Below are 15,790 nucleotides of genomic sequence, written 5' to 3' on the forward strand. Positions count from 1 at the left end.
GTGACTTTAAAAGAATGAACATAAAAATAGTAACAGGCATACTGCAACAGCAATTTTATGCAAAACACATTTAATTCAACCTTTAATTCTTAGTAAATACAGACAATGCAAAATAATGTACCTCCTTTAGGAAGAACTCTGAAATAAGCTGAAAAACTAAAAAGAGTTTTCATTTGTTTAGAGGTGTCAGATTCATTTAATATCATGGACCATACGTAACCCAATTCATTGTCAATTGAATTGACCAGAAAAAGTTGTTGCATAATAGCCTATAAATAACAAAAAAGAACAAATAAAAAAAGATGTAACAGAACCTTCTGAAAATAAACCATGCATTAATAAAACAGATGATGAAAGTAAGTGCAAATTTAACTATACAGTATAAGTCTAATGAAGATTTCTTTCTTTTGCTTTCCATGTCTCCCTGCAGGAGCAGGAGGTATGAACGGCACTCACATGCATACCAAGAAAGGGTAACTGTGAAAAGAAATGAAATGATGCATAGTACCAGGAACAGGCTGTGATAAAAGAGGAGGAAAGTGAAATTTGGTTGTAAATTGGGAGAAATGTGGGAGAATTTTTACTGGGGGAAAAAATAGAGAGAGGGTACTGTCCAGGGAAAATTGGGAGGGTTGGTAAATATGCCACGATGTCACTAAATTTGTGCCTTCTCTCTCCCCTAGTTTGTGCTCTCTCCCTCTCTCTCCCTTTCTCTCTCTCTCTTTGTACCTTCTGCAGGTGTCCCTGGTCCTGGAGCTGTATATTGCTGATGTGCAGTTACTGGTCCCACCAACCTGCAGTGTCTATTTGTTGTTTATTGTTGCTGTTCTTTTCTCTCTGCTCTATCCACTCACCCCAACCGGTCGAGGCAGATGGCCGCCCAAACTGAGCCCGGTTCTGCTGGAGGTTTTTTCTTAGAAAGTTTTCCCTTTCCACTGTCACCAAGTGCTTACTTGAGATGGGTTTTCTATGTTAAAACAAAAGTCTTGACTTTATCATGTAAAATGGCTTGAGATTATTTTTTTAAATTGTGATTTGGCACTATACAAATAAAATTTAATTAAAAAGAATTGAATTGTTGGGACCTTGGATTTCAAGTGAAGATGGATTATTGGGGCTTTCATATTAAAAGTATATAAGCTATGTGATACGTCTGCGCTGTATAGAATTTACGCTAAAATACAGTACAGTTGGTCCTGTTGAAAGTACTAGCTAAATTGACATGAAATATATACACATATGGATCCTGATCAATTTGGTGATGCCCTGACATTCTCCGAGGTTAATATTTGTGGATCAAATGTGAAATCATGTCGTAGTTGTTAGACCAACTACCATATCTTTTTGAAGCTTGGTGCTCTCCCTATTTAGCACCAAAAAATGTAGCTTCTTTCATAATGAACATTACAGCTTCACAAACATATGTACTGTAACTGTAGTGGTTTCTTTTTGTTGTCAAAGGACTTATCAATTCCTGCATATTTTCACTAACCTCAATGAAATGACATACATTCAAATTAATATTACAGTAGTCTGTAATCATTTGTACCAGTCAAAAAAATTGTACCAATGCTGATTATTAAACCTTGATTGTAGAAACCCCTTAAAAATCTAATTTCTGCTTTAACATCATCACCTGTGCTTAAGACATAACTTATAAAAATATAAGTATAATAATAAATAAATAAATATAAGTATAATAAATATTAGCTTGTTCCTCACAAGACCTGGCCCACTAGAGAACTCATTCTTTATCAGTTTCACTGACAAGTTATCGAATAAGATATTTATAAGATATTTACAGTGAGATATTTTTAAAAACATCTCCAATTATGATCCACTCACAATCTGCCGGTCAAGTCCAGAAATGTTTGCTGTAGTCTGAATCCATGAATTCACAATTAAAATATATGTACTATCCTTCCTTATGTCTGCCGTATTTGGAAACCTGTCAAGTAGACTGCCAATATAATTTCTAACCTCACTCCTTTATTGAGAAAGTGAATAAGCCAAAGAAAAAGAGAATATAGAATAGGTTGATTAGATGTACTACATTCACTAATAGTGAATTGATGCTGACTGACAGAAATAAGCCTGAATAATTATGCATAAGATGGACTAATGCCAAAAATTGAATTAAATTGATTGTTTTTTCTTAGTGTTACATCTTTTGTGCTAAGTATCTATAGGGTAGCTAAGACAAGTATATATTTGGAGTCACAAATATTCTGCTGCTACATCTTTGTAACCTGCAGAATCCTCTCTATAAGAAGTTTCAACTTCAGTCTGACACATTACCCTTTTGTATAAGGTAATAAACCAGAAGTATACTGTTTTCTTGGCTTAGCCCTGCATGCTATCCATTCAGCAGCAATCCAGAAACCTGAAACCGACATGGCTCCAATGCTTTCTCATTAAACAAAGTTTTATTGGTTGGTAGATACCGACAATGAATGTCACTCAATCCAGAATGGGAAATATCATTAACCTCTTCTACATCAGGAATTTGTGATGTACAACAACATATAAATATTGATGTTCTTCTGGTGCAGTAAGCAGTGAATCCAGCTTTAAGCATGCTACAGTAGGATGGGAGACTGATTGAGTGTCTGTTGTTCATTCAAGAGCTGCGGGGTTCTGTTACTGATAAATGCTTCACAGATGCAGAGAAGCTCCTGAGACACAAATCACAGAATGACAACACGTGTCAACAAAAAAATACTCTAATTTGTGCAATAATTGCCTTATTGATGTCACAGTTTTTGTAGATATGAAAGTCTCCAGACTTCTGACATGTGATACAAGAGTATGACTGGTAGCAGGCAAATACCTTCAGTCTATAACACAACAGAAAGAAAAGTAAGGAGCCAAATAATAACTTCTTCAGTCTTGTCTAAAACCCTGCACAGTAATGTATGCACACACATGTAGTATTTCAAAAATAGCAGCCAATCAGAGTCCCCTCTCAATGCTTATCTCCTTAATGATAGGTATGTCACACTCATATTAACACTTCAGTTCCCAGATCCCTGTTTCAACACAAAGGACAAGGCAGAGAGAAGCAAAAATATTTTGTCTTTTAATGTCTAACTCATTATTAATGTGAGTATTTTAAATCTAATTAATTTTTATTGTAACCATTTTTCCTGATTAAATAAAGCACACCTATGTGCTTGAACAAATAGCAACTTAATTCAGTCATCAGCAAGGAATAAAGCAAAAAATGAAAGTGAGCTTATACAATGCAACTAACCTGATTTTTAACACTTCCTGTGGCATGCTTGTCTATGCATGATGTTCCACACAGTGTTAATGTTTCTGCATTAATCCTGACATTCAAAGTGCCTCCACAACAATTACATCCTTCCAATTATCATAATTAATTAGCCCAATTACACAAAGGACAGTTTATTTTCTGATGAACAATTACATTGCAAAGACGATCTGTAAACAGGTAATGATGGGTAATAAGTGAAGCGAGAAATCCACCAGGGGTCAAACAAAGTCAAAGATATAGTCGTAAGTGTAGAAAAGTGAGGGGAAGAGAGAGAGAGGGCAGAGAGAAAGATCATGAGGAAAACAGATAAAACAGAATGTACTACATTTAAGCAGAAACTACTCTATGAGTATAACAGAAAAATGTAAAGATTTATTTATAGACAAAAAAGTTACCTGAAGAGGAAATGAGCTTCCAGCTGGTAGAAGGCTCTGGTTTACCGCTGGCTTGGCACATTAGGGTGACATTGGCACCTTCGTTTACCACAATATCTCTCGATAGGTTGATGATTTTTGGTGGTACTGTGAAAGAAAAAAAATAAGCACAATGTGTAGACTTTGACATGCTGTCTCAATGTTTAGTCCCCCAGCCTGATTTAGTAACCCCTTAAAGTCTGTATATGCACGGCTGTACTAGAAGGGTGCTTGAAAGTTGCAAATATGAGTTTTACTGAATGGGACCAATTGACAGTTAAAATAAATAAATTATTAAAAACATTGTATGAACAGCAACAGAATGTTAGAGGATAATTAATATCACACTGAAAAAAGTCTTGTACTGTATATTATACTTACAAGGAAAAGTGGGTATTTTAGAAAATATTTTGTACTAAAGGCATTGACTGTGAAGATTCTTAGTTGTCCAGGTGAAGTTATCTAGAAGTTGAGTCATGGCAACTGGACAGGGCTGTCTTCAAGTCTGTCCCCCCCGACCCATTGGTTCAGATATGTGGATGACACCTGGGTGAAAATCAAGACCCAGGAAGTTCAAGCCTTCAATGCAGTAAACGCAAACATCAAATTCACCAGAGAGGACACTAAAGAGAACAGGCTAGCCTTTTTGGACTATGAGGTCGCCATCGGGTCTGATGGTAACCTAGAGATAGAAGTCTACAGGAAACCCACACACACAGAGACCAATACCTTCTTTTTGACTCCCATCACTCACTGCAACGCAAACTAGGAGTTATCAAGACTTTATGCCACAGAGCAAACAACATCCCTACCTCTATAGAGGCCAAGAGAAAGGAGGACACACACTTGAAGACAACCCTCAAAACCCGTGGCTATCCAAAGTGGGCAACATCCACATCAGACAGAAGAACAAGAGACACAGCTGAGCCTCAAGATCCACAGAGGAAAAACCTGGTTATTCCCTATGTAGCAGGTGTTTCAGAGAGGCTTAAACAGATTTTGGGAAACATCAGACACCAGTTCACTTCAAACTCACCAACCCACTGACACTGGCTCACCCTAAAGACTGGACACCAAAACATAAGAGGAGCACTGTAGTATATGCTCTCCAGTGTAAGGAAGAATGCTCTACATTGGAGAAACCAAGCAACCAAACAACCACTTAACAGGAGGACGGTCCAGCACAGGAGGAGCAGCTCCTCAGGACCGCAACCAGCTGTACATCTCCATTTAAAGGACACTCATTTGAAGACAGTGATGTACATATTTTGGACAGAGAAGATAAGTGGTTTGAGAGAGGAATCAGAGAAGCTATATATGTCCAAGTGGAAAAACCCTCCCTTAACAGGGGTGGAGGGTTCAGACATAACCTGTCTTCAATCTACCAGGCTGCCCTTTCATCTGTTCACAGAAAATTAAGGAACACATTAAATGTCTTCCAGGGAGGACACACTCTGCAGCCAGTTGGTGAATCTGAGGGGTCACATGAGTCTACTATTAGATCCTAACGACCCTCACCTGAGCTCACTTCTTTTGTTTAACTAATGAACCTATTAAGGCCAGGTGTGAAGTGAAACCAATTCAGGAGTGTGGGTCTATTCAGAAGCAAACAGCAGAGAGACACTGTCTGAAACTAGCTGCTGAACACAGTGGGGCATTTAAAATAACAGCTATTTCCCTCAGGGGTTGCTAGCTTGAATTAAAACAAAGATATTACTGGACTTAGATGCATCAGGTGTCCGGAAACACATTTCAAATTAATGAAAATGTTGTTTGGCAGCTGCCTCATATCAGTTTAAACAGTGATTAAGCATCACCTCTTTCTGCTGTCCCCCATGGGATCTAATACTACTCAGTATTATTTTTATATATTTTTTGTCCTGTGTTTTGATGTTCTGCTTCCTGATTTTATCAGTGCTTCTAAATATGGTGGAGATCCAACCAACTATACTTTAAATACCAAATGAGCCCTAGCTAAATGTATACAAAATGCAGGTTCGAATAAAAGCACTGAAGGGGCACAATGAGGGTGACTTTAGAATTGCAAGCTATGATCTCATAAACTGTTAAAATGCTCTTTCAAAACACTGCACCTTACTTTGTCCAACTTGCCATTACTTATTTTGCTTCAGCAGTTTTTAAGGATGACAATTTTATATCTGCATTAGAGCTTCTGTTTATAGTTGGACATCTTATTAGCTTGAACATGCATGATCAAGAGCATCACTATTTAAAACTGAAGGTACCTGACACTCAGATTTAATGTTTCCTGTATAGTGTCCTGTATAGAACCTGTGCACATGTTTTCATGGCTCACTAGATTCTGCTCCCTAAATTTGAAAAGTACTGTTTTTGTTTACATTAACACAAAGCACCTCTGAAATCATTTCACCTTTTTTCAATGAACTTTGAATGTGTTAGGAGTTGTCTTGCCTTTTTACAGTTTTATAAACCACAGCTGCAATAATGTATTGATTTCTTAGCTGCCTTCTAATGGCTACTGATCTTTTCCTCAAAGCAGACAGCTTATACATACATTTATAAGTCTTATGCATACATTTATAAGTCTCTCCAGTATACTGAGCATTATGTGTAAATGATGTAAATGTGTATATTGTGTACTGTGTACATCTTGTGTACAAATTGTCTATTGTGTAGTGTGCAAATGTGTATATTGTGTAAAATGTGTATATTGTTATTTATGTACATTATTAATTTCTCACATCTTGCTGCTTGTACTGCCATGGCACAGCCTTGTACCTAAGACTTTCACCATCAGTACACTTGTGTACATGATGTATGACAATAAAGAAATTTGATTTGATTTGATTTAATCAAGCTGTCTTCTAAATGAAGTACTGGAGAAAGGTCCTGTCAGGCAACCACTTTAGCAATTCACAGTGCATGAGAATGTGGCACATGCAATCTTTGCAATGTAATCTTTCAGTAACCAGGATTGATGAACTACATCTATGTAAAAAAAAATAATTTCCAAGTGAATAATGGTCACATGCAGCGCTACCTGTGGGGAACAAAGAATTTCTAAAGTTTTTTACACAAATAACACCCAAAAAACAACATAATCTGTTATTTCAAGAAGATGTTGATGTTTTCAAAAAAATCTCCTCTAGTGATAAACTTTATACATCAATTTTAAAAGATTGCAGAGCAAATTGCCTCTGACCATGAAAAAGATAGATCTATAATACAGAGCACTTTGGGAAAGATATTACCAACTCCATTGAGAGTGCTGCTCCAAGGTGAAAACTGATGGTTACAGTTAGGAGTATAAACCTATTTGCATGGATTAGAGCCTTTGTTACCTTTATTGATCATTTATAAGAATCACTGAAATACTCTAATAAGAACAACAAAAAAAGTGAAAAAGTCCACAGAAATGCCAGCTACATTTTGGCTACAGAAGGGAAAAAAGTCTGACAATACTGACAAGTTACATTCACCTTAACAATAAGAGTATTTTTATCATTCTAGGCCTTTAAGTTTTCTGACCATTGTCTGTTATTAATAATTAATATCATAACATAATCTATATGCTGATGCACGATGGCTCAAATCATAAAAGCATTGTGAGAATGGGTTGCTTTCAGTGTTAATAAATGGTGAGGGAAATTCAAAATACAACATGCAAATCTTGTTTTAATACGTGCTATATATTATGCCTGTATTGCAGTAGGCCTACAGTCAAGCTCTGCTCAATCAAAACATAACTGTTTCATTGGAATAAAAAAAACAGAAGATCACTTAAAAGACAATGTGATTCCTGCTGCAAGAGAGGTTTTAATTTTTACAGTTTACAGTAAACAAGGTGTTCTTGTGCACACCTCAGAATAAGCTCAGAATTTTCTGCTACATCATAGACTGCACTATATTTAGAGGGGTATGCAATATTCTGTCCTCATCATCTGTCTAAATGGAGAGGACAAACATACAGACACCTCCGAATACAGTGCAGTCCAATACAACACCATGATGATCAGTAAATATATTACATAAATGAATTTACATATTTCTGAAGATTTCACCAAAAATAGAAACATTCATTCAAGCTTCATGCAGATAGAGGCAAGGCTGTTGATTTATCACTGAAAAATGTCTACATATTTTTAAAAATAAAAAACAAAAATAAGCCCTGAATTCCTAACGAATCTAGAATGAAATATTATGTGTGGTTCCACAAATAATTCTATGACTATATTTTAACTTCATCATGTAAATGAAGGCAAGACAAGTTTATTTATATAATTCAATTCATACAGTGATTCAAAGTGCTTTACAGAAATAAAACACAAGTTAAAAGTACATACCAAAAATCAAAATAAGAAACAGCAAATAGTATAGAAAATTTACTTGAAATAAAATTAAAAGAGAATGAGTGCAGTTAAAACACTTTCAGTTGTCATATGCAGATGTAAATAGAAAAGCTTTTCGCTTCTCCATGTTTATTCCTGACTCTGGGCACGAGCAGAAGGCCTGTCCCTGATGTTCCCAGAGTTCGAGATGGTTCATATGGCAGAGATGTACTGTGGAGCTGAGCCATTAAGCAACTTATACACAAGCAGTGCTGTTTTAAAGTCTATTCTTTGAGCAACAGGAAGCCAGTGCAGAGATCTGAGAACAGGAGTTATGTGGTTGTACTTCCTGGTTCTAGTCAGAACCAGAGCAGCAGTGTTCTGAATGTATCGCAGCTGCCTTACAGCTTGTTTTCAGAGCACTGTGAGGAGGTTGTTACAGTAATCTAACCTTCTAGAGTTAAATGCATGGATGAGTCTTTCCCTGTCTGCTTTAGACATGACCCCTTTGATTCTGGCAATGTTTTTGAGGTGGTTAAATGCTGATGATGATATTTATTTAATGTGGCTGTTAAAATTTAAGTCTGAAGTCATGATTACCCCTAGATTTCTAACCTGGCTTTTAGATTTTAGAGAAAGAGACTCAAGGTGACTGCTGACAATTTCTCTTTGTTTCTGTGGCCCAAAGATGATTATTTCAGTCTTGTCACTGTTTATTTGGAGAAAGTTGTTTTGCATCCACACAGTGATCTGTTCAATGCAGTGACAGTGAATCGACTGGTTCATATTCACCTGCTGTGAGTGATATGTAAATCTGAGTGTCATCTGCCATGTTATGGTAGGACACATTTTTGCTGCATATTAACTTGCCTAAGGGAAACATGTAAAGATTGAACAAAAGGGGTCCCAAGATAGACCCCTGGGAGACCGCACATGTCAACGCCATGTGGTCTGAGACACAGTTACCAATTTCAATGAAGTACTTATCGTCTTCAAGATAGGACTTAAATCATTTAAAGGCAGTACCAGAGATGCCTATCCAGTCCTCTAACCTTTAATAGGATCACATGGTCTAATGTGTCAAAAGCACCACTTAGATCCAACAGTACTGAAACAGAGACTCTGCCAGCATTGGTGTTCAGATTAATGTCATTTGTCACTTTGATGAGTGCAGTTTCAGTGCTGTGATGGGGCCTAAAACCTGACTGAAAATTGTCAAAGTTGTTTATCAGTTGTTTAGCATGAGAAAGTCAGTAAATTGTTGGTAAACAACTTTTTCAAGGATTTTGCCTAAAAACGGCAGGTTTGATATGGGCTGGTAGTTGTTCAGTACTGTGGCATCAAGACTGCTCTTCTTTAGGAGAGGCTTGGTGACAGCAATTTTCAAGTCCCTTGGAAATGTTCCAGACTTTAATGAGTTATTAACTAATTGAGTGAGTTGTGGTAACAAACTGCTTAGTACTGATTTCAGAAATCTAGTGGGTAAAACATCAAGGCAGCAATTTGGATAAACTCAGACCGGAGATGGTCTCTTCAACTGTTTTGTCATTTACAGGTGTAAAATGTGTCAGATTGTATCAAGTGTTTTCTGGTTGGCTGCAGAGTTGTTATCTGTGTTCTGCAATTTATTGCTTGTTTAATACTCTGAACCTTGTGATTAAAAAATAATGCAAATTGGTTGCATTTAGATGTTGAAATTAGTTCTGATGGCAATGGAGACAGAGGGTTTATTAATCTACTCACTGTAGAAAACACGTGAGTTGTTACTGCTGTTGATTTCAGAAAAATACATTTCTTTTTCTATGTGGAGTTTCACTGAACACACACATCTGCTTATAAATGTCATAATGAGGATTGTCCTCATTTAAATTCTTTTCAACATGATATTGAGGTTTGTGTAAAATACACCTTTCCCCCAGGTTGTGCTTATAGTTGATTGTTTTGAACTAGATAACCATTTTTAAATAATGTCAATTTTAATTGTCTACATTACACACAGTGCATTTGATCTCTATGAGGACACTAATGTTACACAGGTTGGCACAGGTCAGCCAATCACCAATTAGCCAAGTCCAACATTTTTAATGTGCATTAGACCATGACGGTATTTGCATTTTACGATCAAGATTAATTATGCCGCATCTGTAAAGAACATTCTCCTGAGAAAACCTAATCCTGCTTAATGGATAGGTTCAGTTTTGCTTTTTCCATCACCCAACCCCTGTGTACTTATGTATGCTTGTTATTATTCCTCTTTACAGGGGGTGAGGATATCCTAGAAATCCTTGAACAACACTAATGTAAGAGAAAGGTAATCAAATCTACATTAATTTATTATCCTGAAGTTTAGGGCACATTTTTTGCTCAAACTGAAATACTTACTTTTTTTTTTCAAATTTACACTGACTTATGCATGCAAACACACCACCTCAATAATATTTGCATTGTGTCTGAATACATAGGACATCGTGATGCATTAGAAAGGGATCATTGATGACCAGTGTGGAGAGGAAGAATAATTCATTGTTTGGAGTTCACATCTCATTATTTGTATATTAATTGCTTGTTTGGCTTATTTATAAATGTTTTACATCTTCTGTAGCTTTTAGCATTCTAATGTGACTGCATTTACAGGCAAATAAAAGTGTTAGGTATTTGTGTGGTTTGTTAACACACATTCAGATATCACTCGAAACCACATCTGAATATGTAGCCTCATATTTCTTCTGGCTGTATCACACTTATTTATTCAGGAAAACCTACTAACTGCAAATAACATCCTTGACAGATATGTTCAAGCTAACTCTGCCATGTCCATTTCAAAGTAACAAAGATACGTATCTATTGAAGACCAACTAAATGCACATGAATACTGTCATCAGTGCTTAAATTGTTTTAGTGTCATGAAAATTGTTTGTAAGACAACATCCTCATGAATAATTTATTGGATGGCAGGTTATGCAATTTGAATATTTCCATAACCTCCTATAACCTGATATAGACTTACAGGGGTCTCTCAGCACCCTCTGGTGACCTCATCTATGGACCCGCTTTGTTTTTTTTTCCAGTCTGGCATCAGGTGCTGTCATCTACACAGAGCTCTTTCTCACAGTGTCTGGGAGCACTGGGAGGATCATTCTTTCATTTCTCCAGTGCCTTCAGCACCATACAGCCAAGGCTTCTGACGGACAAGCTGGAGCAAATGGGTGAGGATTACCTTACCAACTGTCCACAGTATGTGAGGGCACAAGACTGATATGTCTTGGCACCATTCTTCTTCACCATTGCAGAATTTACACAAGGGAAATATTTACTTTGTTGTGTTAAAAGTTCAATTCAATTCAATTCAATTTTATTTGTATAGCGCCAAATCACAATACAAATCATCTCAAGGCACTTTACAAAAACTAAAACTAAAAACCCAACAATTCCCTTATGAGCAAGCACTTGGTGACAGTGGAGAGGAAAAACTCCCTTTAACGGAAGAAAAAACCTCCAGCAGAACCGGGCTCAGTTTGGGCGGCAGTTTGGGCAGTTCACATTGCAATGACAATTATACCACCACTTAAAGAGTGCTGAGATAGGCCCTAGCAGATCCCTGTGACCCTGGTTAGGAATAAGTGGGTATAGATGATGGATGGATGGATAATTAGCAATTCCATAGTCAGAAATGCAAAGCTAGAGACACCAGCAACTAACATAACATCGGGCAACATCGAGTCAAATCTGAAGCTGCTGGCTAAGACTAAGCGTAAATATGGAAAAATTGTTATTCACGTCGGCAGCAATGACACCCGATTACGCTGGAGGTCAGTAAAATTAATGTTCAGTCAGTGTGAAACTTTGCCAAAATCCATAATTTTCTCTGGACCCCTCCCCAGTCTTACCAGTTCCGCCACTGGCTATCTAGGTGGTGTCCAGCAAACAATGCTTCATAGACAATTGGGCCACTTTCTGAGGAAAACCCGGTCTGGTAGTGAGGGACGGCATCCATCCCACTTTGAATGGTGCAGCTCTCATCTTTAGAAATTTGTCCCCACTCTGGGGACTGGGACGCAGAGACTCAGTCTAAAACGCCTCTCTGCAGTTTCCTTAGAGCCGTCACCCCCCTCAAACCACATAGAGACTGTGTCTGCCCCTCGAACATATAAATCAGATGTTAACAGAAGAGGAGTTATTCATAAAAACCTAATAAAAGACCACTCCTCTTATTGAACAGAAAAACAGAACAGTCAGATGTGGATTATTAAATATTAGGTCTCTTTCATCAAAAATCTTGGTTAGTAAATGATTTGATAACTGATCACCAAATTGACTTGTTCTGCCTTACTGAAACCTGGCTGCAGCAGAATGAATATGTCAGTCTGCATGAATCAACCCCCTTCAGTCATAAAAATTGTCATGTTCCTCGAAGCACAGGTTGAGGTGGAGGAGTAGCTGCAATCTTGTATGGATGGATGGATGGGATCTACTGGAGCCTATCCAAGATCTCTTTGGGTGAAAGGCAGAGGTACACCCTGAACAGGTAAGCAGTCCATCACAGGACTACAAGTGCTTAACTCCTCCACAAAACTTGATATCACTGTGCTTAAGAAGCTGGTCTATGCCATTGAAGCTGCTGTAACAGCAAAATAGCTTTAATCATAGACACAGCACAGTGTGCTTGTGGCTTTAAACGACTGTACTTAACATAAATACTATTCAATCACCCTGCATGTAGTATATTATGAAGCATCAGCCAGTGTGTTGTTTAGTTATTAAAAGTTTCTAGATAGAAGTTTGTGTAAAACACATAATGCATTGATAAAATGTCATTCAACTGAAGCATGACAAGCTTGAAGTACATGCTCACCAAAGGACACTGGCAGAGTGCAGATGGGGCTTGTTCGTCAAGAAAATGTCAAGATCCATTTGACAATACCAGTGCACACTGCAGACCCACCGAAGACTGCATGTTTTTAATATAACAGTAGTGGAAAATGACTAGGCCCATAATTACAATACATTTACTCACAGTACTGAGGCCAACTTGTCCAACTTGGCACCACCAACAGATGTGCTGACTTGCATTAATAAAATGCGTCAGGTTAGCGATTAGCAAATGTGATAACATAACTACACCATGAAATACCAAGTGAAAGGACTTATGATGTGATTTATTTTGTGAAATTTTGTCACCATTTGAATTTGACAAGGAAATTAAGGGCAACTGTCAAATCTAATTTAATCCTTTTAGCTGTTAACTCACCAGCTAACACAATTCACTCTTTTTGTTTTATGGCCTTTTTTTCATATTCTCTACAGCTCTGACACTGTCAAAAAAGCTTTTCTCTGTGGTTAAGTTCCATGTACTGTCTAATGGTTTAGTTTGTTTCCATAGTTTTATTTCAGTATTGGCCTTAAGATACTGATACATACAGTGGGTATGGAAAGTATTCAGACCCCTTTAAATTTTTCACTCTTGGTGTCATTGCAGCCATTTGCCAAAATCAAAAAAGTTCATTTTATTTCTCATTAATGTACACTCAGCACCCCATCTTGACAGAAAAAAACAGAAATGTAGAAATTTTTGCAAATTTATTAAAAAAAAAAACTGAAATATCACATGTTCATAAGTATTCAGACCCTATGCTCAGTATTGAGTAGAAGCACCCTTTTGAGCTAGTACAGCCATGAGTCTTCTTGGGAATGATGCAACAAGTTTTTCACACATGGATTTGGGGATCCTCTGCCATTCTTCCTTGCAGATCCTCTCCAGTTCTATCAGGTTGGATGGTGAACGTTGGTGGACATCCATTTTCAGGTCTCTCCAGAGATGCTCAATTGGGTTTAGGTCAGGGCTCTGGCTGGGCCAGTCAAGAACAGTCACAGAGTTGTTCCGAAGCCACTTCTTTGTTATTTTAGCTGTGTGCTTAGGGTCATTGTCCTGTTGAAAGGTGAACCTTCGGCCCAGTCTGAGGTCCTGAGCACTCTGGAAGAGGTTTTCTTCCAGATATCGCTGTACATCGCATTCATCTTTCCTTCAATTGCAACCAGTTGTCCTGTCCCCGCAGCTGAAAAACACCCCCACAACATGATGCTCCCACCACCATGTTTCACTGTAGGGATTGTATTGGGCAGGTGATGAGCAGTGCCTGGTTTTCTCCACACACAAAAGTTCAATGTTGGTCTCATCAGACCAGAGAATCATATTTCTCATAGTCTGGGAGTCCTTCATGTGTTTTTTGGCAAACTCTATGCAGGCTTTCATGTGTCTTGCACTGAGGAGAGGCTTCCGTCGGGCCACTCTGCCATAAAGCCCCGACTGGTGGAGGGCTGCAGTGATAGTTGACTTTGTGGAACTTTCTCCCATCTCCCTACTGCATCTCTGGAGCTCAGCCACAGTGATCTTTGGGTTCTTCTTTACCTCTCTCACCAAGGCTCTTCTCCCACGATTGCTCAGTTTGGCTGGACGGCCAGGTCTAGGAAGAGTTCTGGTCGTCCCAAACTTTTTCCATTTGAGGATTATGGAGGCCACTGTGCTCTTAGGAACCTTGAGTGCCGCAGAAATTCCTTTGTAACCTTGGCCAGATCTGTGCCTTGCCACAATTCTGTCTCTGAGCTCCTTGGGCAGTTCCTTCGACCCCATGATTCTCATTTGCTCTGACATGCACTGTGAGCTGTAAGGTCTTATATAGACCTTTCCTAATCAAGTCCAATCAGTTTAATTAAACACAGTTGGACACCAATGAAGGAGCAGAACCATCTCAAGGAGGATCAGAAGAAATGGATAGCATGTGAGTTATACACATGGTCATAAGTATTCAGACCCTTTGCAGTGACACTGCAAAGGGTCTAACAAAGGTGATATTTGTGATATTTCAGTTTTTCTTTTTTAATAAATTTGCAAAAATGTCTACATTTCAGTTTTTTTCTGTCAAGATGGGGTGCTGAGTGTACATTAATGAGAAATAAAATGAACTTTTTTGATTTTGGCAAATGGCTGCAATGACACAAAGAGTGAAAAATTTAAAGGGGTCTGAATACTTTCCGTACCCACTGTAAACAGCAATTTAGGAGTATGGAAAGCTGACTGGTAACTATGGAGATCAACTGAGATACATCTGAGAACATCAGCACAACCAAGGATACTTATGTGACTGCGGGGATTAAGTCCAGGCCATCTGGCTGTGGGCTGGTCTGACTGCAGTCGGGCCAGCAGGTTTCCAGGAGGTGCACTGGCATTCCTTGGAAGTCTTTCAGCTTCAGGCCCAGGGCGTCTGTTCTTCGCCGAGATGCTCTGTCGGATTATTCTGTGAAGCTGATGTCGCCTCTCATGGATATTTACATCCAACCCAGCATCTCGTTGAGATTGTGTAGCGATTTTGAGTTAATCACTTCTTAATTATTTTTATGAAAATGATCAATTACTTAATTACCTTGGAGCACAAGAAATTTTTGGGGACTAGCCGTTCAGATGATATGAATGCAATTATCAATTTGGAAATCTGAATATAAGTTTGATACCCAACAGTGATCTTATAGTTTCACAACCAAAAGAGACCAGAAGAGAAGGATTGAGGTTTCCGTCATTTATTAAAACTGAACATGTATGATAGAATTGTTTACTTCAAAGATTACTGCAAATAACATAAATGACCAGTGAACTAATCTACTTTTAGGTGATTTTAATTGTTAATAGTCAAAGTGGCATTGTAGTTTGATCACCGACTCTGATAAGAGGAATTAGCGACTATAAGTATGTAAATACTTAATAAGTATGAACAATTTGGAAAAATTATTGGGTGCGG

General features: G+C 37.9%; 1 protein-coding gene across 1 annotated transcript in view; it reads right to left on the reverse strand.

The window, feature by feature from the left end:
- Window positions 1-15,790, reverse strand: part of ntm (neurotrimin) — a 42,840-nt gene that overhangs the window by 18,802 nt on the left and 8,248 nt on the right. Inside the window, exon 2 of the mRNA XM_026329387.1 lies at window positions 3,673-3,798. Coding sequence (XP_026185172.1) covers window positions 3,673-3,798 — 126 coding nt within the window. The remainder of the gene's footprint in view (window positions 1-3,672; window positions 3,799-15,790) is intronic.

This window comes from Mastacembelus armatus, chromosome 14 (assembly GCF_900324485.2).
Source record: "Mastacembelus armatus chromosome 14, fMasArm1.2, whole genome shotgun sequence".
Lineage (NCBI taxonomy): Eukaryota > Metazoa > Chordata > Actinopteri > Synbranchiformes > Mastacembelidae > Mastacembelus > Mastacembelus armatus.